Raw genomic sequence first — 25,281 nt, 5'->3', positions numbered from 1 at the left:
TACTTCACACAATTTACTCCCCAGAATTATCTCCTCAAAATATTAATGTGAGAAGATCGAGGTAATTGAATTTTCGTTCCTTCGTTAGTTTTTTCTCACTACCTCGAAATCTTATTAAATTTTTAATTGAATTGAATATTTAATAAACAGGAGAGAAGCACAATTTCAAGAATTCTTAAGCTGATGTATCGATTTATAATTTTAAATTCTAAGAAGCAAATTTTCGTAAGTGATTTTAAGTAAGATCAATGTTTTATAATAAGATTTAATATATTCTATCTTAAAGAACTTTGACTGTAAAATGAAACAGAAACTTTTGGTATGATTGCTAAGTATGAATAATAATCATTCGGTCGATCATTAAGCTACGAAAAAGATTGAAAACTACTCTCGTGAAATTTAATCACAACTTAGCCCGATCCATATTTACATTAGTAGTGGCAAAACTTTTGTCCATGTAACAATTCTTTCCAAATTAAAGCTAAAAATCCAAATTAAATTCCAAATTAAAACTTTTTTGCAATACGCAAAGCACGAACTCTCGTCAAAAGGAAACGTATGTTTCAGGCAGAACCAGCTTTGGTGTACGATAGCGTACAGGTTTTCGCGCACGGTTTGGCAGCTCTGGACCGTAGTCACGATTTAAGACCAGCAAATCTGTCCTGCGAGAAAGAGGAACCGTGGGACGACGGTTTATCACTCTACAACTATATTAATGCCGTACGTACGTTTTGTGAATTTTCAAGCGAGCCGTTGAGCGGAATGGGACAACTAATGCCAGTGACGCGAGTTTTCGTACGCAATTATCTCAGAATAATATTTCGTCTTCTCTTCTTTAGTAAAGCATGAAAAACTGCAGTAAAATACTTAACACTTACTGCAGGTACAAGAAATTTATATTTCTAAGTAGTGGAAATTTCTGGTCTGCTTCACTTAATAATTGAAGTATATTTCCTATACTATATTGGTTGCAGTTAATATCTTCAATTTACAGAAAAATTGAGAACATATTTTATAATTTCATTTTAAAAATATAATTCAGTCCAATAAATATTATCTAAAAATTTTATTATAAAAGAAAGCACAGATTTTCTAAAATCAAATCATCAAAATTTATAACGTAACAACCAACTAACAATTAGGTCATGCAAATTTTGGTTATATAATTTTTAATGTTAGTAATTTGCAACTAAAACAACGAAAAATAAACTCAATTCTGAAATTCAGTTATAAACAATATTGCAATTTTCATATATTTTTGCAATTAAATTCGGAATAATCCTAAATCATTCAATAAAAAATTCTTTGCTATTTAATTTTAATCCGAAAATAACAAATGTTTAATGAAACTCTGCCTTCTTTTACTAAAATCATTTATATAATTGCAATATCAAATTTTACTTTATCAAAGAGAAAATCTATTATTACTTTTACATTGTTCAATATAATATACACATATATAGCACGACTAGAGTAATTAAACGAAAACATGTGTTACAGGTTTAAAATCTGTATTGTTTTACGCAAGAGAAATATTTATCCTTTCCAAAATGTAGAGGATAGTGCAAGAAATCATCTAATTTCATAGTGATTTTATTACCAACAAAAATATTGAATATAAAAGAAATCAATAATTATATCTTGGAAGTAAAAAATAATTATATAATTTAACTTAATTATTTGTTAAATTTGTTAACACTTATCGATTTAATTAGACTTTTTGTTCAATTTCATTGTCTCACAGATTTATAATTAACATTGATAAAAGAACGAATCTATAAGGTATATTGACACGTTAATTTTCTTTCAAGAGCTTCGTTAACTATTAGCATCTTTCTTTCTGTATCACAGATTGATTGACTGAACGTGACTTAACGCTCTAAAGTAATTTAAATTCTACTTATATTCAGCTTAAAGAATTCGCTTATATCTCGTTTCCTCCTCTTCGGTCTCTTCTAAAATTCCACGATTGTTTGTAAATGATAAAAATTTATCATAATTAAAAAGTAAAATGCAGAACAAAACGAAATATTTACATTAATAAAAAAATACTAATCTCTCTCGTAATTTACGAATAAAATATTATCTTGATCATGGAATGATTGTAATGGAATTATAATGTACACATAGAGATGTTGCACATCTTTTATTACGATCTCGTGGGCAGTTATGATTCCAAGACAAAGAAAACTTAGTAAAAAATTACTACCATCTTGAGGATCGAGAGCCACTCTTCGTTGGCTCGCAGAGATTGGTAGTCGTCCGGCGATAAGCCGCAAACGTGTAGAAGGCAACGGAAGGAAAGCAACGTTGACACATGAATAATTGAACAACGTATTTAGCAAATAGCTACATCCCGGAAACCTCACCTCGGGGCTTTCTCCTCCTTTAGCCACCATGGTCGCGCTTTCCATGCACGGCGACCATCCCAAATGCACGACCGCGTCATACGAGAGACACGTACGTAAACTTGCACGTACGTGCCATCCATGACTTAGATCCCACATGTAGAGGACCAAGTTTTATTGCTTGGGTGCAACCGACATAAGGCTTCTCTATTAGACATGCGACAATGACGAATTAAGCGGAGCTTAAAATTTTGGATCCAAATATTTTTTTATTACCCACGAAATCCTTGAGTTCTCTGTACATATTATTATCCGCAGATGAAACAGTCTGGACAAAGAAATCTCTTTATATTTACAGAGACTTATTTGAAATTCGCAAATTGGGATATTATAAAATACAGATGTTTTAATTCCTCACAAGAGAGAACCCTTGAACTTTTATGTTGGAGTGTTTGTTGAGGCAAGGCGGAAGTCGTGTTTTGATCATAATGCAGGGTTTAAGGCTACTCTTCGTTCTGTTAAAAGTAAATAAAGATTGTTTGCCGAGTTAAACTAAAGCGGAATTAAAGCGCTGGTTTTCCTCCATATTGTTCGCGTTGCTTTTATTAAAAAATCTATACAAAATTGTTATACCAAGCCATAGAAGTGCAAATGTAATTTTTTCCAATATTGACGTGTAATGTGATTAGTTCCTTCATTAAAACTAAAATAAATTTTATATTTATAATGTAGAAATCTTTGTAGTTAAAAAATATATATACAATATATTATATATACACGATTATATATTGCATAATAGTCTAAACAGAATTATAAATTTCTTATTAAAAAATATTCCGATGAATAAAATTTATATCTCTGTCATATTGGGAAATTATTTTCAAAGAGACCGATACCTCTTGCACAGCTATCTGTTTATGCAATTATGCGTTTCACGTACACAGCATTAACTTGAGTGCAGAGTACATAGCGTAACCGTGACATTTTGATGGGGAGACGCAATAAACTCCGGAAGCATTTTCATTAGTATTATTAGCCAATATTTAATTTTATTACCTAAAATAATTAAATTAACACGGTCATAACTAATGAAATCACAATGATGAGCTTTAAATAATCTTTCATAAGAATTTCTTAATTTTCCTTTTTAATCTGACATCTTTCGTAGTGTATTACAAACGACACTTTAAATTCGATATATTAAACTCGCAGTGTTAAATACAAAAAAGTTATGACATTGAAACGGAAAGCGTTACGACACATCGTTTGGTGGATAGGAAATTATGAATTTACATAATGACAACTTCCTGAAAATTATTTCTGCAAGGTTTCCCACTCAGTGGTATTATAAAAATTTTTTTTTTTGCAACGGCAAAGGAAATTGGAAGTTCGTAGGAAAGTTCAGATCCCCGGAATAATCGAAGACGTGCGAAAATGAAAGAAGACAATGCCGATGAGAATCGTGACAATTTTTCAAAACTTCCGCGCCGCACGGTCATGAGTTTTTAGTAGTACTTGATCGACAATTGTTGGAAAAGAAAATGTGATATATGGCGGTACACAAGATGTTTCTTAAGCATTGTTTCACTCTGCGAGACAATCTTTTCATTATCTGGATGCACTGCGTTTCGTTTAAATCGTACAACGTTATCAGGCAATAAAGAAATGTTCGTAGTTCTAAATAGGAGAAAAAAGATAGAAAAAAAGAAAAGGAACTTCGCCACAGAAATTATGAAAGTTCCCGATAAAGTCTGTGTGCTTGCTCCATTCCTTTCACGTAGTATCCACTCGTTCGTAAATATCAACGCTCTCTCGTCTCGTGGTTGTGGTACTTTTCGAAACGTCATCGTACCGTTATCGACGTTCCTTTCATGTTAAATCCGAAATAAATAGCGTGTCGCGAGGAGATAGTAAACCGCGCGCGAGTACACTATCGCGGTTGCGCTCCGCGTATGCATTTAAATCCTGCGCGACGAGAAACTGGCAGCTTCCGACGTGATCATATCCTATTAACGGAATAATCGTGTCCGCCGTTTCTGCCGTTCTGTGAATAAATGTGTAAATAAATGAGCAATCCGGTAAATTACCAATGTGCATGTATTTCTACATAACGTTAGGAGGATAATGGTCAGCTTAACATTTTAAGCCAGTATTACCATCATAGTATTTGAATTAAGCAGGAAACCACTTAGTAATTTTATTACAAAAAATTAACTTGTCAATCTACACTATTTGTCACTAAGCAATTGTTTCTCATGCAATATACATTTTTATTATATCGCATAACTGTAATGCAACGCCATTTTTCCTCGTAAAACGTGTTAATGTGTACGATATTAATTGTTCTACAAATTTTACACATGTTCATAGTATATAGTTTATGCTTTGCAACCTATAGAAACCTTTGCAAATCTTACACCACTTAAGCAACCCGAGCTGGGTACTGAAAGCTAAACCTCGCTGCAAAAGCGGCAAGATTAATGCACCCTGGCAAGTATAGGCGGTTTTTGCGGCTTTGTCTATCTAGGTACACTTCAACACTCTAAAGGTGTAGAAACATATGTGTAAGACACACAGAGAACTCGGGTAAGGTAAATGCGTGTGAGTAAGAAACAACTGATTGATCCAAAGTGTATAAAATAATTAACCAGCCATTTATAAAACATACAAAATGTATTTGCTGAAACATATAAAATATAAAACATTAAGTTAAAATAATGTATATGCAACCAAATCCCTATCTAAAAAAGGCATTGCGAGTTCATTGTTGTCGCTTTTCCGCGATGCCGATTGACTCTCTCGAAACTCGATCGAGTGTCGATCTTGTTCGAGTCGTTCTCTTCGACTCGCGGTTTCGACAGTTTATATTTAAGAGGGTTATTTTGACAGTTTATGTAATATAATGTGGAAGAACAATGGCGCGCGCGAAGCGCGCGTTTGTGTTGTTCTAGTATCATAAATTGGAAGTTTTATTCATTTGTCGTCCTAAAACGTTATATTTGAAAAACAATTTTCTTGAATGTATTGTATTACAGATAATGTGGCGTGGCTTTTAGTCTGTTTCAAATTAAAATTATCAACCTACGTATGTTATCAAATACAATTTAAATTATTTAATAATTGTCATACAACTCACAACTGCAATTCAATTCTGTGTACATTTTAATTTAATTTCTATTCAAATTTACTTTACTTGCTGATTTAAATGCATATAAAAGTGCTGAATTGATTATTACAAATTACAAATTATGTAAAATCCGCACTCTGGACTATTTATTCTAGAGACTAAAATGATTTATAAAACTTCAATACTCTGACAATAAAATTTCAATTAATAATCGAGTTTACTGCGCGTATTTAATATTACGCGTACGAAAATGAAATATACGCTCCTTATCTAAATGTATCACAGTGATAACGGTACCTTATTTGGAATGTACCTTCGATATCAACTTGATAAGCAGACACACAAACTACGCAATTCTGTTACTGAACGTTAGCAAGTGGATTTGTGTTCGTTGAAGATGGGACACAATGCACCATAATCGTGTATACACATAAATGCAAGTAGGCGAAAAATGCCAGGCAGTAGATAAATATAACATTATACGACAGAAAAATACTGCGACTTTGACCAAATATAAGGCAAACGTGGCGATAAGAAATTCTGATTTGCAAAGTATTGCATAATTAATCCTTCGCGAAAAATTTTTCATTTGTCACGATCTCTGGTATTTAATTCTTTGGAAAAAATTAAAACAGTTGCCAAAAAACGCTTGGAGATTTAAGTTTGTACAACAGTATAAATTGTTAAATATTAAAACAGCATACATTACTTAAGATGAAAAAAGTGATATTACGAAATATGAAAAATTCCAGACAACGACACTAATCTCGCATTCGTTAAAATTAGAAAATATACCAAAATTTCGTATAAATACAAATAGTAGAAAACATATAAATCAACATATAAAACTTCAAAATATTGTATATTAAGTATACGTAAATATATGCTTTCTACATGTTATATTATTTCGGATTAAACTTAATGTTCTCCATATTTTACTGTAGAAATAACTTTTATATTTCTATGTAATTGATTAAAAAATATTTTGTGTTAAAAACAAAACGGAAATAGAAAATATATTCAACAATGAGCAATTCCATATCACTCCTTCATAAGCGATTACATCACATTTTTCACCGTTTTTTTAAGCTATATTCGTACATCGCGACGTGCTTCCGCAAAATATCCTGAGCTGCGTATTCCGTTGTGTAAAATGCACGCACATGTAATGGTGTTACACACGTGATGCATCGACGCGTGCATAGTATAATTAACGTGCGTATTCGTCGAGCGAGAGCACGTCGAGTACCGAAAATACATGCGGCACAGTGCATCGCCGTGCCCGGTTACTTCCGGCGCGCTTACCATTTGTTTTGCGAGCATCGGCGTATTTTTGATTTTGCGAACCGGCTCGTCGATGTTGGCGCTGACGAGATATCGTGGCGGAGATTTATCGATTCGCGTACGATCCGCAATACCGCTGCTGACAGCCCGAACAAAATCCTGGCCGTAGAATCACTGCTAAAAATCTCGCGCCGGCTGTCAGATTGATGGAAGACGATTTCTTTTTCGAAATAATTTGACAATACATTTCATGGGATCATAAAGATTATAAAAATACGTTGGAGATAACGCGGACGAACCAAAATCTATCGTACCCCTGTACGCCGGCCTTTGCCAAATCATGTTAACTTATAAATTCGCAATACTTTGTAATCCGTTTTAATTAAACTTTTCATTACTATGAGATGATTGAAATAATATAATATAATAATTCTTCACAGCTAAAGTAATTTTTTGGAATCGTTAATAATAAAACTACATACTATAAAAAGATAGAAATATTTATTAACATTTTTTAATGCCCTTTATCTGTATGCATTGGTTCATTACACATTCAATAATAAAGTACATTTTCAATTTTATATCATTTATATCTGCACTGAAAAACATTTCTGGTTGAATATGGACGAATCAGATAATTCCTTTAGGATTTACCAGAATTCCTTTCCATATTCAACCAGAAATTTTTTTCAGTGATGTGAGGTTTTTTTTCAGAAAGATATAAAAACCTGTATACAACAATTCAATTATTTACCTTTAAATTGGACTTTACTCTTATTGTACAATGGATTGAGCAATATACAAACGAGATATTCGCGTAAAAATCCAACCAAATTGAGCTGAATTTTGTCATTGTAAATGAGATATCGATTATATTATCTTTTTCGCGTAATAACCTCACTCGCATTCCGCACAGCTATCATCCGCGATTAAATTCAGATTACAAGTGGAATAAAACACGAGATGTATCTAAAAAGTGATATGACCAAGCATATATCAGACTGGCTATAGCATTCAAAAAATGTTTTAAACACGACTAATGATGTTTGGTTGAGTAAACAGTGAGCCATTGAGAAACCTGTTAATAATCTAATCAACAAGATAATAAAAATATTTAAATAAAAATTTGGACTCAATAGATAAGATTTGTTCTGGTAGGATAAACGGTCGAGTTTAAGAAGAAGCACATTTTGAATGAATATTCCATCAACCTCGCAACTCGGACGTATACTAAAGAGGAAGAGATGTAAATCAAATAAACTACGCGCAAACCGCCGGTAGACCGCAAACGGTAATTAATGCGAAAAATTTCGCCGGCTGTATGCATCCGGAAATGTAGGCCGTCAGCAATGAATCGTGTGCACGTGTGTGCGTGTCCGTGAACTACTGGACACGGAGGAAAAATAAATTTAACGAGAATCAGACGCGCGCATGATTTAACGAACGGTAAATCCGGTCGTGTTTGTTGTTAAAACAGTTACAAGTATGATGTTTCATGTAAAAATTTTATTACTTTTCAATCTTCGCGTTTTAGCTAGCGTCAGTTTGGATGGCAATATCCAGTCGCGAAATATTGGATACTACTTATTGTTATCTCTTCATGAGAGACCACTACTTATTTACATAAAAGCGCAATTTTTCTGACATCCAGCCTATATTTAAATGGTAGAGATATAAAGCTTCGAAGAATTATATGGCTAAACTACATACATTTTCATGAAAACAAAAGCTTAACTGCACTATACTCTCGCTCTATAGAAGCTTAAATATTACTCGTGCAATATCAACAATCACTGATAAAATTTGTAATACGTAAAATGAGAGGCATGTCGTCATTAATTTGTTATATAATATATCACGAAAGGCTAAAATTTAAACGATTCAGATTTAGACTTATACGAGTGTTTCTGTTGCAGGCAGGCTTACACGGACTAACCGGACCTATTGAATTCAATGAAGGAAAGAGAAATAATTTCAAGCTGGACCTCCTGAAACTGAAAAAAGAGGAGCTCGTTAAAGTCGGCGAATGGAAATCCGGGTCTGGCATTAACGTCACGGACCTAGACGCCTTTTACGAGACCACGACGACCAACATTACGCTCGTGGTGATGACGAGAGAGGTAATGATACCTTATATTCAATTTAGTCACGTTTGCGACCCTCGTAGCGTTAGAATTAATCATTAAGCGGGATACTGCACGAGTATGGATCACATAGTGATATGAAAGCTGCTCTAAATGGAGTCGGGTAAGTTTGTTATGTTGCATAGAGATGAAGTGTCCACATAGCTAGTCCAGATAACAACTTCAACATATTGTATATTTATAAATATACAACAATTTTCATTGAAATAATTTACAAAAGTGTTTAAAAATATTTGGTATTCTCATATTAATTTGAAAAATAATTGTATATAATAAATAATAGACATTAGAGGAATCTTTATTATTCCTATCTTTTACGATACATTTAAAACATGAAAAAAATTGTAATTGAATTCAATATTACTTTATCTTTCGCAATATTTTATTTTTCGCGAAAATAAAAACAATTTAGAGGCAGGACTTTACGGGGTTTTTAAGCTAAGGAAATCGCGGATTGTCATATATCAAGGGAAAATCTTAGTTGGCCGAGGGAACGTTTTATCGGCGTTATTGTGTATTCTGAGAAAAATGAAAAATTCATGGTAGTGTCGGGAAAAGGAAATGTTTGAGGGACAAGCGATCAAAGTGCTATATATTCACATTGAATGGCGGCTTCTTTCCCACCCTTTTTCCTTTGATATAGCCATCTCATGTGGAAATAAGAACTTTTAAGGGTTTGCTTCTGCCCTACCCCTGTCACTATGAGCACAATTCCACGATTTATCAGTGGGTTCCAATCTTCCACAGGAAAGACCCTACGTCATGGTGAAAGAAGACAAGAATTTGACTGGTAACGCGAGATTCGAGGGATTCTGCATCGATTTGCTCAAGTGGATCGCTGGCCAAGTCGGTTTCCAATACGCAATCAAATTGGTGCCCGATCACATGTACGGGGTGTACGACCCCGAGACGAAAGAATGGAATGGAATCGTGCGTGAACTCATGGACAAGGTAAGACATTATGCACAGAACCTGTTTCTCTTTCTCGCAACAACTTGCGATATGATTCAATATCATAGAAAATGATATAAACGTATAACAAGACGATAACTGATGTATGAGACATAAGTAATTTGGTATTGATATAAAATGAGATAAGGTTTACAAGTGTTGCGTTGCGTTGTGTGAATCAGAAAAGGATTTGATGATTAGCGTGAGATAAAATCACTCGGTATATACGCGGTTAATTAAATAATTGCATTTATACATTAATGCAGATGTAAAATAGCTTCTTGTGATTCTTCACGAAATTTTTTAAACACTAGAAACAACGAATAATTGGATATATAGCCGGTGATGTTCACTTTCCAAATTTATTGTAGCGTATTCTGAATGATGAAAATCGATAGTTGAGTTAATGAAAATGACGGCAAACATTAACATTGCATTTTTTTTAACCAAATTTAATGTCGACCGCAATGTGTTAATAGTGTTGTTAAAATTACAGAAGCGTAGTATATTAGGAGAAATATCGAGGTAGGAGAATGGGTATACGCGACCCAAGAGGCCGATTTTATATGCAAAGCAAAGTAAATTTCCGCGGGCGTGTCGCAATAAATCCATCCCACGAGGAATTTCATTACGCCTGTAGTCGGATACAAGAATTACCTGGATTAACCATTTTTCCCATAGCCGAACAACGGTATTTGATATTTCGATTCATAGATCAGCTCGCAGATGTTGCTTCCTGTCATTTGAATTGTAAAATTGTGCAGTTATTAAAATCAAAGTTTGATATATGCGCTTCCGAGCGTCTTTCGAATTTAATGTAAACCGACGATCCATTATTGTCTGCATGATCGAGTAGCGCACACGTATTGTTCGCATAATTTCCACAACGAATTGAGATTTAGTTAATTGTTGCAATGTCACAATTATTAAATTGAAACATGCGATGTGTGCAATCAAATTAACGATCATCATTTCAATAATTATACACGTTTTATTTTTAGTCAGTCAAAAAGTATTTAAGTCAACAGAACTGTTTTACATCCATTATATGATTAAACTTCATTCGAACAACCCCATTGGGACAATGAAATGGAAATGCCAGTAATGCAAGTTTGAAACTAAATTTTCAGTACAGGGCACAGATATTTGTACTTATAAAAGATTGCTAGCTTTACGTCATTATTTAATAATAGAGTTTTCATGATAAAAAATTTACTATAAACTTTTGCTCCAGAAAATATAACTATATATATCACAATTTACGCAACACTTATTCCTTGATTATTATACGATACATGTGGAAATAAAATTTGTAATCACTACTTTAGTGATTTCTTCTGCCGGACTGATTTATTTGTTGTTTATTCCTGTCCTCCTCTTTTTGAACAAAAACATCTATTAACAAATCTATTAAAATATATTAACAATCTATTAAAAGAAAAAATGTTAGAATGGAGGATTTCGATGCTTTTACGTCAATAATTTTTCTTCGGCTTTTGATTATAATTCTGACTTTTTTGCGCTTGTATATATCCAGAGAAAGGTAAATGTTGTCTTTTCGTTACCGAGGAGAAATAGTTCTCCATTCGCACTGTTTCCTCGCGATCGCATCTACATATATGTAGCCAGTACCAACAGGGAGAGAATACATGCTCGCACACGTACAAATCTTCAACGAAAAATAAAAAACATTATCAGCAAACGTTAATGCTTTGGGAAGCGGAAATTTCTAAAAAGAGTCTTTATTGGATTTGAAATTTCATCACCGAAACAAGATAAAAATGCAAGAGCGCGGTATACGAAGAAATGGAAGTACGCGTATTTAAAAATGGAATTGCATATTATTCGTGAAAAATTTGTGCATACAGTTGTTACGCAAAAATATTGTTATCGTAAGAATAAATCCGGATTCGGATTTGTGGTTCAGAAAATATTGATAATTTTTTACAATAGTAAGATTCAAGCGTCGGTAGATAGTGTGCACATTGTGTGTGCGATATTATACTCGTACTAAAAATAAATTAACGGTTAGATGAAAAATTAATTTTTACAATATTTTATTCATGGACGGAATAAATGGATGTAGTTAATAATACAGATATTCAGCCATTTCCCAAAGCACATTATTTTTCGTACGCAAGATTATTTGATACACGTGTGCGATTGTTGCGCATATGTGGTTCGTTAAATTAATTTTATCATATATATAACATGCGCCTCTCTGTTCGAGATAATACCTTGCTTTCATTCGATAAATAATTCAAATATTTGTTACTCATAATGTTGGTACACATACATTTACGGGATTGCTTTCGAATTGTATGACCATCTTCAACGGTTGTGATATATTGTACATATATCACTTAGCCTTTTTATAAACATATCTATATATTTTGTCATTGCAACATTCTATTATGTAAAACATGTATGGCATACAGCAATAAAAATATACTTTAATATATTAAATATTTTTTAACAACAAAAAGCTTTTGTTATTTGCATCGCGATTAAGACCTTACAATGTTGTCCAAGAAAGAAAGATCGACAGAGGAAGAAAAAGAATAATTTAATATTAATTAAGCTTTTTCAAAAACTAATAATAATACAAAAAATATATGTGGACAAACCACAGTTGCTTGCTTGAATTATCGAAAATTTATTGCGCAACTCGTGTTAATTTGAAAGAGATGCAAAGAGCATCGAAAAAAGAAAACGTGCGCCTCGCAAAATTCGCAACTCGTTTTCCCGGCGTACTCTCTGAATACCGAAGATCAGCAGTTTATAAAACATGCAAAGCAATCTGCCTCTTGTGAAAAGGGATGACGCCTTAACCTGGAAACCTACGAAACCGTAGGCGGATATTCCAAAACGGAAGATGACACGAATGATGTTTCATAGTTCGCGTTGCTCGCACGTTCATAAAGAATTCACTCACTATTTCACAAGGTAAATATAGACCGAAGATTTATCAGCAATTTGAAATGCTCTCATTCATAATACATCTATGAATTAAGAAGTACATTTTGCTCGGTAGAAACGTTCGACGATATGTCTTGGCTATATTTATCTGTCAAAGAGAAAGCCATTCTACGAAACGAACGATTTAGATATCCTTTTTAATGAAAGCTCTTTGTGCGATATTAATTCTTATTGTTTCCTGTGATGTCATAAGCATCTCTGTTTTTATGCGACTTTGATTTTATCGAGGAAATTGAATTTTCTTAATTCTCTGGGATACTGTAATTCTTTCAGAGGGCAGATCTGGCGGTTGCCTCCATGACGATTAATTATGCTAGGGAAAGCGTAATAGATTTCACCAAGCCGTTTATGAATCTCGGAATTGGAATCTTATTTAAGGTGAGTTAACACCGTGCATCAGCTGTTAAGTTTTCTGAATTACATATGCATGCGACATGATGATCAACGTCTATACCTTTCAAAGTGTAGATATGTGTTCATGTCTCTAATATTTAATTTTGTTATTATATTTCAGTTTATGCATTGCATTAACATAAATTAACAAAAGTGATTTTCATACGAGCATGTCATTATAGCCTATTGAATAATGAAGAACGTAAATAGATGCTTTAATTATTCTACGTTAATATTAATATACAGAAGATGCAATTCAACGTTATTTCAATTCGTTGAATTAAATGAGAGAAGAACAAATGAATTGGTCAAATAATCTGCATCGCGCGTCCCGCGAATTCTCTTTCTTCATTCGAATATTCGCGAAGAGTCTTTGAATGCCCAGGATCACCGTGAAGGTTGACTCGTGTCGGCCTGCAACGTCGTGCCGCGCTGTGACCACGTCGCGTCGCGTCGCACCACGAAACGGGATCCGTTTTAATTAAAATCGTAGCGTGACGTAATTTAGGTGCCGTCCAGTCAGCCGACACGGCTTTTCTCCTTCATGAATCCGCTGGCGGTCGAGATCTGGCTCTACGTGCTCGCCGCCTACATGCTCGTGAGCTTCACCCTTTTCGTGATGGCGCGCTTCAGCCCGTACGAGTGGAACAATCCGCATCCGTGTCTGGCCGAGAGCGACGTGGTCGAGAACCAGTTTACCGTCAGCAACAGTTTCTGGTTCATCACCGGCACCTTCCTCAGGCAGGGCAGCGGGCTCAACCCTAAGGTACACTCAACGAGGTGCTCCACCATTGGACTACTTCTACCGTTTTCCTTCGCGTACTCACCGACCGCACCGTTCGCCGTCGGGACATCCCTCATCCGACATGCCCGCCAGTTTCTCTCACGTTTGCCGCTCTCGAACGTTGTACGGAACCCGTTCACGAGGCAGCACGCACATAAATCCATCATCTCGCTGGAGTGCAAACAGTAGATGTCTGTTTGCAGGGTGCACGTCAATTCGTTTATATCTGTTTATGTTGCGAATCATATATTTGCAATATTACAGGGATGCTCACTAAAGCTGCGAGCGAAACGATCGAGCAAATCTTGAAGCGATATTGTTGTGATAATATTCTGAGATCTTTTTTAGAGGACTTTTCTCGCGCAAATCGTTCATCGCGCTCACCACTTCATTCTTGAAACTAAAGCTCATAATGCATTATTCTCATTTGCATTGATGACTGAAGGAAGAGGATCTTGTTTGTAAATAGATTATAGACGTTTAAATTTTTTAAGTAGATCATTTACAATTGTTTGCTTTTTTATCGCGGCAATGGATTGTGCGTCTTAAAATCCAATCTCGATTACCTCCTACGGCGTTAGCGATCTCCCGTTAAAAAATAAAGCAGCACGTACAGCGATTGCACTCAGAGTGCACCGCTATTGTGTTCTGCTCGACGCGCCGGAGAATAATACGTTCCCGTAATTCCGTCGAAATAAAGAATAGTCTTTCGAGCCATTTGGGAGACTGGATATTGTGCAAGAAAGCGGCGCGAAAGTTGCAAGCGATTCGCGAACTTTGAATTATTTTTCAGCAAGGAACACGACGTGTATCGTTGGACATGAACGGGCGCATCGTTGCACTTGTTCGAAATTACATCGTAATCTCGTCGATTCGATGTCGAATCAGGTCGGCCAAGTCAATTCTCGAAGATTAGTAATAATAAACGTCAATGCTTCAGGTAACCAAACGCACGCCACCGCGGCTCTTCTCGTTCATGAATCCCCTCGCCGTGGAGATCTGGTTGTCCTTGCTAGGCGCTTACGTGGTGGTTTCCTTAACAATATGGATAGTGGCAAGATTCTCACCCTACGAGTGGGTGGAGCCGTCCCCCTGTCCAAGCTGCAAATGCCCTTTGCAGGTAGGCTCACGTCGAGTGGTGCGAAAAATCGATCGATCGATTATATCTAAACTATACAAGGCACAGAGTATTCTTTTAAATATTATGACTCTATACTTTAACTATAATCTAACATAAAGATAAAATAATTAAATTCATATTTTCTAACATCCTCGAGTAATTAATTTAAAAGCTATCGTTCTATAAGTGTTTCGTGATATTTAATAATTTTGTAACGAACCTTATACTTATAAGATATAAGTATTAAACTTTTAAGATATTAATTTAATACTTATAAAATATAAGTATTAAACGAATGAGGGACGATTAATTAATATATCTATATGCAACAACGCATCCTTCAATGCATTCTACGCTGATAACGTAAGAGAATAGATACACTTTATGCAAAAAAATTTTTGTTTTAAAAAAAAAAGTGCTATTTACGTAAACTAAACAATTCGGAATTATTTCGCATCTGCATTTTCTTTTATAAAACGACCAACGTATGTATAGTCTAGAATAATATATAAAAAGTATGTAATATGTAGAAAGCTGTAAGTTAAGTACAACTAGTGTAATTATTTCTAAAACTGCACCACTCGACGGGGGGTCATCGCATTGTCATCAGGGCAGTCACATGAGCGCCTTGGATCCGGACAGCGACGACATTCCTCTACTGAGAACTGTCAACGAGTTCAGCCTGGCCAACAGTTTTTGGTTTACGGTCGGCACACTTATGCAACAGGGCAGCGACCTCAACCCTAAGGTAAACGTGCCACCACGGAGAGTCAAACGCGCCCCGAGAACCAACATTCCCTTTTTTCATCAACAAACATGTATGCAATTACGAATCCCTTTAGCACAACTTGTGGAACTTTCAGAAATTCGAATCAAGGATACTCGTGTCGACGACCAACTTTGCGACTAATTAAAAAGAACCGCGTGATTTCAGCGCGACTACACTTTAAGCGCTCTTCTAAAAATTTTTACGGCAGCAAAACATTCGTTTAAGCTGGACTGGAGAGTGACTAGTAAATTATTTTACCACGATTCCTTCAGATTTCGACCGGAACATAAAGTAAAATGGGCCATTTCTGTATTGTATTACTAGTACGGTACGGAAATGTCGATCGAGAAATTTTGACACTTCTCGCGAAAAGTTTCTTTTTACGAGAATCTATAAAGATCCGTTTAACATATTAAGGAACTGTAATATGCTAGAAATGTTTAATGGGGAAATGAATACGAAACTTTTTAAAAGTATGTATATGGTTTATATAATATAAAATTATTCTCTTTTCTATATGTGCATAATATTTAATATACTCAGCATATATCGTAAATATTGTTGAATAACTACTCGAAGAATTGTAAGTAACTATTATTATCCCCTTTTTTTCTGTATGATTGATTTCCTTCTTTCTTTTTCTTGAATCAATTTCCGACAGCATTAGTACGTCAAAGAGAAACCGACCGCTAAATTTACTCACGAAATAATTACGACGCAGCAAATTCTCCCTTCGCATTATCGATCTGTTTCTTTTTTCGCGTCTACATTTATGTCGCACAAGTCTACAGAAAGCAATTTTCTTTCCTCTTAATAGCCATCGCATATATACATGCTTGGAAATTACTTGCTATATACAGTACTAACGTGCCCCGAAAAGTAAGAGAAAACTATTAGATTTCGGAATATCTTGCAGAAAATAAAAAAAGGCCTAACATTCGGTAAAACTGAAAATAAGAGCAGTTTGTCTTGACATCTATCAAGTAATCCAGTTTAAACGTGTGCTTTTTACCTCCTTATGAATAAATTTTTCTTTGCGCGTTACGAAATGATTTGTTATCGTTAATTTCAAATATATCTTCTTAATTTAGAAAATCATATAAACAAAAAGATAGGAAATTAATTTATATTATGTAGGATGTATATTTGGTAAAGAAAGAGTGCGTTTATTATTAATTCTTGTCTTTAAAAAAATGGTTATTTTCAGAGAAAGAAATATTTTAGAGAAACAACAGAATTTATGTTCCATGAACACATTATATTTTCACTAGTCGCATACGAAATACCACAAATCTCATATAAACGTGCAATTTTTAAGTGGTTTTACTTGCAAAACGCGAGATTTAACGCGTGTTCCAAGAGGAAAAGCAAATAAATGTCAGACCCACAAAGTTGTTAGTTACAAGATATTATACTTATCTTGTAACAACTATGGGGAAATAGATAAATAACATGAAATAAAAATAGAAAAAACTTTGGACACATGAAATGCAAATGCATATGATAATAAATTCACAATATAATTTATAAGGCAGGAAATAAGGAAACATATGCGACATAATTTTTGTAAAAAAAGAAATTATCATATTTCATGCAACGATAACTACACAGAGTATCTATAATTAGCTCTACATTATTAATATGTAGGGTGACACAAATTATAATTGCATATTTTGAATATTAATTAAAGAATACCTCTGCAATAATTTGAAACCTTATTCAAAGACAAGACAAAAACATGAAAGCGTAGTGATGGGCTTAAACAAATTGCGCACACTACCTTCAGTCAACATTGTGATCATTTATAACTTCAAAACTATTATAATCTCAACAATTTCCTGCCTCTTAATATCCAGAATATCTAAAATTAATAAATCCAGAATACAGAAAGACAGAATTACAAAAATATCGTAAAGAGCGATTGTAGAATATCTCTTACGAAGGAAATATAGTATTTTTCATCTTTATAATTTCGCTTCGAAAAACTATTATTCTGTCGACGTTTTATTTTTATTTACGAACACTGCTTATACTACGATGGGAATAGGATAAAGAATGTCAGCGGTGCAGAATAGTGCGCAATTGGCTTTCAGTTGTCGAATAATACGTGCAGTATTGTATAGAGTTCCGTCAATCGCGAGAAAAGTATCCGCGAGATATGAATTGGGACGGCACTGGCATTGCTACCATGGACAATGGAAGCATTCGGAGTGAAAGGAACTGCGTCATTATTCGCGCCATACCTTTCTTTTCCGTGCTGTACTTACAAAGATTAAAAAAAGAAATGGGGCTTGCACACGTAAAGCTATTTTCTTAAAATTTTATTTAATTTTATGTGCACAACCTTTAGTTGCGTTATGCGAATGTTTAAAAATTTACTAACCAATATGATTTATCAAGTTCTATAACAATTGAAAAGTAATTTGTGTATAAAATAAATTGTTAATTCCGAAGATTATTATCTCATAATAACTCAATAAACGCGAATTCTACAATCACATGAATCATTAAGTGAGACTGAATCTCTGATCAAGCTTTATTTTTTTATCACCGAGAATGAAATTTAAAGGACAAGCGTATTAATTTACAAAATTATTGCATACTCGATAATAACACATATCAAAATGTTAATCAGAAAACATATATCAGCCCTGCATGCACATATAAGTAAAACGCTTTTTAATTGGTTATATTTAATTCTACACTATTATGGCAATCTTTTATTAGTTTCACAATTATCTAAAATGTCGAATAATTCATTTTTATGCAATATTCTCAAATAAATTCTTTTACTTTATGGCTATATATACTACTGTTTTATATTACATGATAATACTTTATACGATAGTTTATATATTTACAATAAAAGCGTATAATATATACATTGAAGTAATACTTTGAAATAAATTTCCTCCGTATTTTTAACACCAAAGTTAACACCGTTTTATATAAATAATCGATCAATTCCTTTGAGATTTTAGTTCTTTGAGCTAATGCTACACTGGATTAATAAGCAATGATTTTTGTATGCAAGATATAAAAGTCGCATCTGGTAAATTCTCGATAGTAAATTTAACGTTCAATTCTTCATTTTTACGCGAATGACTTCTGCAGATATTCTTCCTGCAGCATTCAATGGTGTTTTCCGAGTTTCTTGCTCCATATTTCATGTCATATAAAAGCAAGAAAGTGTTACTAAAAAAACAGAACTAGCAGAAAGAACATTTGGATCCGTTATATAACTCGATCTGTCTATTGTTATATAAGTATAACAAAACATTTAGAAGTTGCGAATAAAATATTCCTGTTCGTTTGCAAATAGATTGTAAATTAATTTACATTTAACTCTCTCTCTCTCTCTCTCATTGACTATCTAAAAGACATATAGATAACTAACGTATAATGTGTTCAGTCAGTGCAGTTATCTTTTATGGTACTAGTTCTGTAAAAAATAGTTATTGCATTGCGATGTTTATCAGTACTAAACGCAAATTGCTACTTTGGAAAATGTTCTGGAAATATAGCAGAATAGATGCTGCTTACGTGGTCATCAGTTGTAGAGCATGGAATTTCGCAAGGTCTCACGGTGAGATTTGAGGTGTTGTTTCCCTGACAATGCAAACAGTAGTGTAGAAAGGAGGTTTTGTTTACACTAAGCGACGATACCCGTGAAAACAATTACATGTCCTCAACGTATCTCGCCTGGGAATGTTCACCGTGATATCTCACGAATTTCCGCGTCCTCGACATCCATTTCTATTACTACACCGACAAAAGCAATTACTAGAGTATAAGCTATATACATACACATATTATATATTGTATTTAATATACCTGTTGCGATATCACCCGACGTTAAACTACTGAAAATTTAGATAAATAACTTGAAATGCACGCGTCTATTGAGACGTATTATTTAACTAAAAATAATTTGTTTCCTAAATTATGTATTCCTATACAAAAATTTTTCACTCATACCGCAACGTACAAATTTTATGATACAGAGCAACGCGGGGCTTAAACAAAATTTTTCCGCCAAAAAAAAACCTCTCTTTACCCTGAAAATCGAGGAGCCTCTCTCTGTCTTGAAAACTTTTATCTGATTTTTTTCTTTAACCGACTCATAATCCTGCCTTATCATATTTTTATTTCAAACGAAAAGCAAATAAAATAATGTCATTTTAAGAATGCGGAAGTATAAAGCTAGACTTTCAGACCGAGCAAATGAGCATGGATAAATACGAATAAACTTGTATCGACGAGTGCGAACAGCAACGTGAGTATTGAATTATTCATTTTGTCCGCGCTCGTTTGCTTGGTCTGTAGATTCGGTTTAAAACAATGCTACATAAGTGCAGCGATTTAGATCTACTCTTGATTGGTCTCCCTTGCTAAATAAATTTCTCACTGTATGATATATTAACATCGTATCGTATACTATACGCTTATTAGCAAATATTTAAATAAATCTTAGGCCGCTATATTGTACGCTCTTACAAAACTCTGTGAATGTTCATTCAACAAATATCTAGGAGAAAATAAAAATGTCAAACAGCTGGAGAGTAGAGAATCTCATATGGAAACGTAAATATCTATGGTACATCATGTGATGCCAATTGACTCTGGTGGCACGTATGTACATGCGGGGTTGTCGTTGCGACTGTCTCGAGTGTCGGCAAATTATGCTTCATGTCAGCCAGATGTGCCGGTTACCGAGAATCGCGGTTGAGCATTCGGAGCGAGAGAGAATGTAATATTGCAAATAGTAATATATTTTATGCTATAATTGTCTTCGTGTATGGGCATAGATATATGTGCGTAGACATGCGCGCGTGATATTATGAGCGCACGAAAAAATTTCTCCCCATTGATATAAAAAATAAGCGACTCGCTCGGGCGCATTGTTCCTAAAAAAGTTCATTCCACGCAAAAATCACTTACGAGACATTATATTCGACGTTACAAATTAAGCACATTCATTACACATTCTGAATACGCGGACCACCACCGCGCAAACTCTTTCGCGGGATATTATCACGCGGTAGAATTAAAACCGTTCGCTCAATTCCCGAGCGGCAGGCGCCGCGCAATACGGAAATGGGAGAATCATTCATGGGTGTTCTACATTCGACGATCGTTCGCGCGATCGTCGGCCTCGCCATTAATGGGATCGAAATATCCCAGCAGCGAATTCTAAATGAGATCCCGTATTGCATTCTTCGACTGCTGCGAGGAATTTTTCGTCGGAATTGCACTTTAAATCGACCTCGTCACCCCGATATGTCCTGATGCGTTTTCGATCGATCTTTGAATCTTCTCACGGTCCTTCGTAACAGAGGCGAAAAGTATCTGCCTCGATAGCGCCGCGGTATCAAAAGATTCACACACGAGAGATCCTACCGAAAGTTTAAACAGATGTTTCTTTCATACGTCTACAACAATTTTCTTTCTATTGACACGTTAGTTAAACAATCTCCGTTGCTTGGAGAGAGCATAAGAAAGCACGTTAGGCACTGCTATGACCTAATTGTTCGAAAACGCATGAAACATTAACGCCATTACAGAATTCCCCACGTCTCTAAAATTACAGGAAGTTAACGAGATTATTTAAATTAATCAGTACTTTCATTCGCAAACAAATTCACACGCGCATACATTCGCGGGAATTTGCGATTATATCTCTAAATTTCTCAATCAGCTAACGAATTAATGTTTTCGTTAATGCAATCCGTAGAAAAAAAAAGTAAGAAATACGGACTGAATTAATAACATTTGTAAAACGGAATTTAATTTGCTGTTAATTGATTTCCGGATAATTCGATATCGTCGAATTAGAATATCCATGGAGTTGTTAAATAAGAAATTTATTGGCGTTATTCGATATGAATACGGATTAAATCCTCATTATCAGGCAACTAGCACGAGAATAGTAGGCGGCATTTGGTGGTTCTTCACGTTAATCATCATCTCCTCTTATACCGCAAATCTGGCCGCTTTCCTAACGGTGGAGAGGATGATAACGCCGATCGAGAATGTTGCTGATCTCGCGGAACAAACCGAGATATCTTACGGCACTCTGGAGGGTGGAAGTACGAAGACGTTCTTCAGAGTGAGTGCAAAACATCATAGAAAATTAATTGTTTTTACATTTTCTGTACAACATAATTTTACACTGTCCACAATATACGTTATTATTTGTTTATTTATATATATAAATATTAAAAGTTCTTTCCGATATGTTTTCTGTGATATTTCGTATCAGTCTTACAATTAGTGTTACTCATTTATAATACATTGCATAAAAATTAAATCCATTAAATGATTAAAAGAAGGCATAATTGATATAAAAAAAAGTCTCAAAATATATATCGTAATAAATCGTAATGGACAATACGCACTAATGTTTAAATTGAGAGAAATCTCATAAAATTTTATATAAATATACACGGAAATTATCAAGTTACATTATAGTAAAATAAAAAGAATGTATGTAATTGACAAATCTGTTGACGTCATAATAATGATTAATTAATTTTTAATATACTTTTAGAAATATCGTATATTAAGCTATAACGTTTTATCAGGAAACTACATTTGTTAAATGAAAATACCGCTTTTTGTAAATCTCATTCCATCTGAGCCGTTTTTCCATCAGAAAGATGAACGAATTAGTTAGCAAAATAATGAGCAAAAAATTCCTGAATTTAACTTTAATATTGATAACATCATAGACCGATTATTTGCTCAATAAAATTATCCGATTCGCGAATAAAAAGCCAATGACTCTTTCAATACAATATTAACTTCTCAATATGTGATCAAACTTAATTTTTATTTAAAACTTTTCCATCCCAAATCATGGAATGTAGAAGACAAAACTGAATACAAGGGATTATAGAATTAAATAACTGGCACTAAATACTTTAATCAGGATTCAAAAATTGGGATCTATCAGAAAATGTGGAGGTTTATGGAATCGAAGAGCCCATCTGTGTTTGTTCAAACCTATGAAGAAGGAGTAAAGAGGGTCCTGGAAGGAGACTATGCATTTTTAATGGAGTCAACCATGCTCGATTACGCAGTTCAACGCGATTGCAATCTGACACAAATAGGGGGTTTGTTAGACAGCAAAGGATACGGAATTGCTACTCCAAAAGGTAAATAAGAAAAATAGATAGTAACAAATAGAAAGTTTGATTTAAAAAGTAATTACTAACATAATTAATATATTAAAAGCTTCTGAAACAGATAATGTCCAATTAAATTTCTAAGAAAATATCGATTTCATAAGCCGGCGCACCCAGTTGAAACATTCGCTGCCTTTATTTATAAAGTATTGTACGGTTAAATAATTGTACCGAAAACATTATATATTTCCGTCTAGGAACGAGAAAAAAATTTGAATATGTTTTATGAGATTGAACAGTATATTTTAAACACGTATATTATTTAATAATGTGTTGAACATATTTGACGTGAAATGCAACGGTAAAGTTATGCTCGAGATTATGCTGCAGAGGCAGAAATTGTGAAACCCTTGGCCAGCCTAACGAAGGCTTTTTATATGCAGGTTCGCCCTGGAGGGATAAAATATCTCTAGTTATTCTGGAGCTGCAGGAAAAAGGTGTAATACAGATCCTCTATGATAAATGGTGGAAGAACATGGGCGATGTATGCACCAGAGACGACAAGAATAAGGAAAGCAAAGCTAACGCTCTCGGAGTTGAAAATATTGGTATGTTTATCCAATCATATTTTTCTATCATTCAAGTTATAAAAAGAAATAAAATAAAAGAGATTCAACTAACCGAGGAGAATAAGAAAAATTTTCCATTTTTTTAAATTATATGTGAACACGTTTGTATCGTGTACATTTACATAAATTAAAGTGAAATACTCATTTCCATTAACGGATTGCATAACACAATACATCAAAGGACTGATTAATTTTCATTAAATTGAATGCCGAAAATAATTGCTTTAAACGTCCCTTTCACGATGTTCGAATAGCTGCTTAATTTATTAAGTTATCACGTTTATCCAGGTTACTGATACGCGCGCGTACATTCAATAGCATATTAGCAAAACGAGTTTGCTATATTTCTCCCACAGCTGTATTTCAATTATAGCACAACAAATTTGGACGGTAATGCAGCCTACAAGTTATATTTACATGCAATAAATATCCGTCACAGCTGCGGCATATCCCATTGGCGACACATTTCGTATGTACGCAGACAAAAGGGAAATGTTTAATAATCATAACTTCCGCGTGCCCCGCGTGTCTGTTTAAGTCATTTCAACTATGATATATTCTGTTCGCTTTACAAAGTTTTCACGTGCAACATGACTTAAAAAAATCGTAAAAAGAGACATTTTGTTGTACGGCAGTATAAATCACGAATATGTAAAAAGAAGAATTAAATGCAAACGGAAATTAAGATATTTACAGAGAAGATAATGATATAATTAATAAATTACATAAGTTGCATTAAAAGTTTTCACCTAAAATTGGAAAAAGGTAATTATTTATCTACTCATGTTTTAACCATATTTATAGATTGGAAATGGCAATATCTTTACGCGCATATGACATTTTTTAAGCCAAATTCATTAGATGCTAAAATAAATAAATATCAATGATATTACTATGCGGAAAGATCGTGCATAAATATTATGGTCATCTCAATCAGCGCTGGGCAAATTAATTTGTTACTGTACGAGAGGACAGCGAGATTTGGTCGAGTTGGACACGGTCTGAATCGAAGAAACGAGAAGGCTTTCAAGCGCCGCGGAATCTCACGTAAAGTTCGCGGACAAATTTTTCTTAGGACTCTTTGGGAACCGCTTCCGGATTTTTATGGAAGTCACAACAAGTTCCTTCTTCCCCTCCCCGCTTTGATTCAGTTTTTTCTTTTTTCCCTTTCACTCGCGGAAACTCTTGGGCTATCTACCTACTTTGCCTCCCTTTCCTCGTCGCCGTTTCTCCGTCGCCTTGTAACTTGGATAAGTACCCATTTTGCCGGCGGTGTAAATGTACTCGAGACAAGACAGAAAGAAGAACGAAGTGTCTGAACAACGAGACGCAAAAATCTCGCGAAATTACAGTTGAATTGCTAATTTTCGTTCTTTCCAATGTCTCTTGATTATTTGTCATGGAAAAAAGTGATCGTTGTCCACTGACCTTTATCGTGCTATTTTAAGAATAAGAATAAGCAGTCTACCTTCGAGAAAAGAAAGTTCTTTCACCAGTGTTGAAGTAATTGAGACAAAAATGTGAAATATATGAGGTTGGCTCTTTCACTTTGTTGGAAGCTTTAAAAACGTCGTAGGAAATCTTTTCATGAACTTGCCTGAGAAACCTTGCAATTATTTTAAATTA

At 34.3% G+C, this 25,281-nt stretch overlaps 1 protein-coding gene across 3 annotated transcripts in view; it reads left to right on the top strand.

Annotated features, from left to right (window-relative positions):
• The window catches only part of LOC105568147 (glutamate receptor ionotropic, kainate 1), a 150,509-nt gene that overhangs the window by 114,500 nt on the left and 10,728 nt on the right, over positions 1-25,281 (top strand). For all 3 annotated transcript variants that reach the window (XM_012023567.1, XM_012023569.1, XM_012023568.1), the window contains exons 8-15: positions 568-720; positions 8,676-8,879; positions 9,651-9,854; positions 13,107-13,211; positions 13,735-13,992; positions 21,811-22,008; positions 22,831-23,056; positions 23,470-23,634. In XM_012023567.1, coding sequence (XP_011878957.1) covers positions 568-720; positions 8,676-8,879; positions 9,651-9,854; positions 13,107-13,211; positions 13,735-13,992; positions 21,811-22,008; positions 22,831-23,056; positions 23,470-23,634 — 1,513 coding nt within the window. The remainder of the gene's footprint in view (positions 1-567; positions 721-8,675; positions 8,880-9,650; positions 9,855-13,106; positions 13,212-13,734; positions 13,993-21,810; positions 22,009-22,830; positions 23,057-23,469; positions 23,635-25,281) is intronic.

This window comes from Vollenhovia emeryi, unplaced genomic scaffold (assembly GCF_000949405.1).
Source record: "Vollenhovia emeryi isolate VEMERY1.0 unplaced genomic scaffold, V.emery_V1.0 DF939131.1, whole genome shotgun sequence".
NCBI classification, from domain to species: Eukaryota; Metazoa; Arthropoda; class Insecta; order Hymenoptera; family Formicidae; genus Vollenhovia; species Vollenhovia emeryi.
The sequence above is the reverse complement of the archived record's forward strand: the minus strand, read 5'-3'. Positions and strand labels throughout refer to the sequence as shown.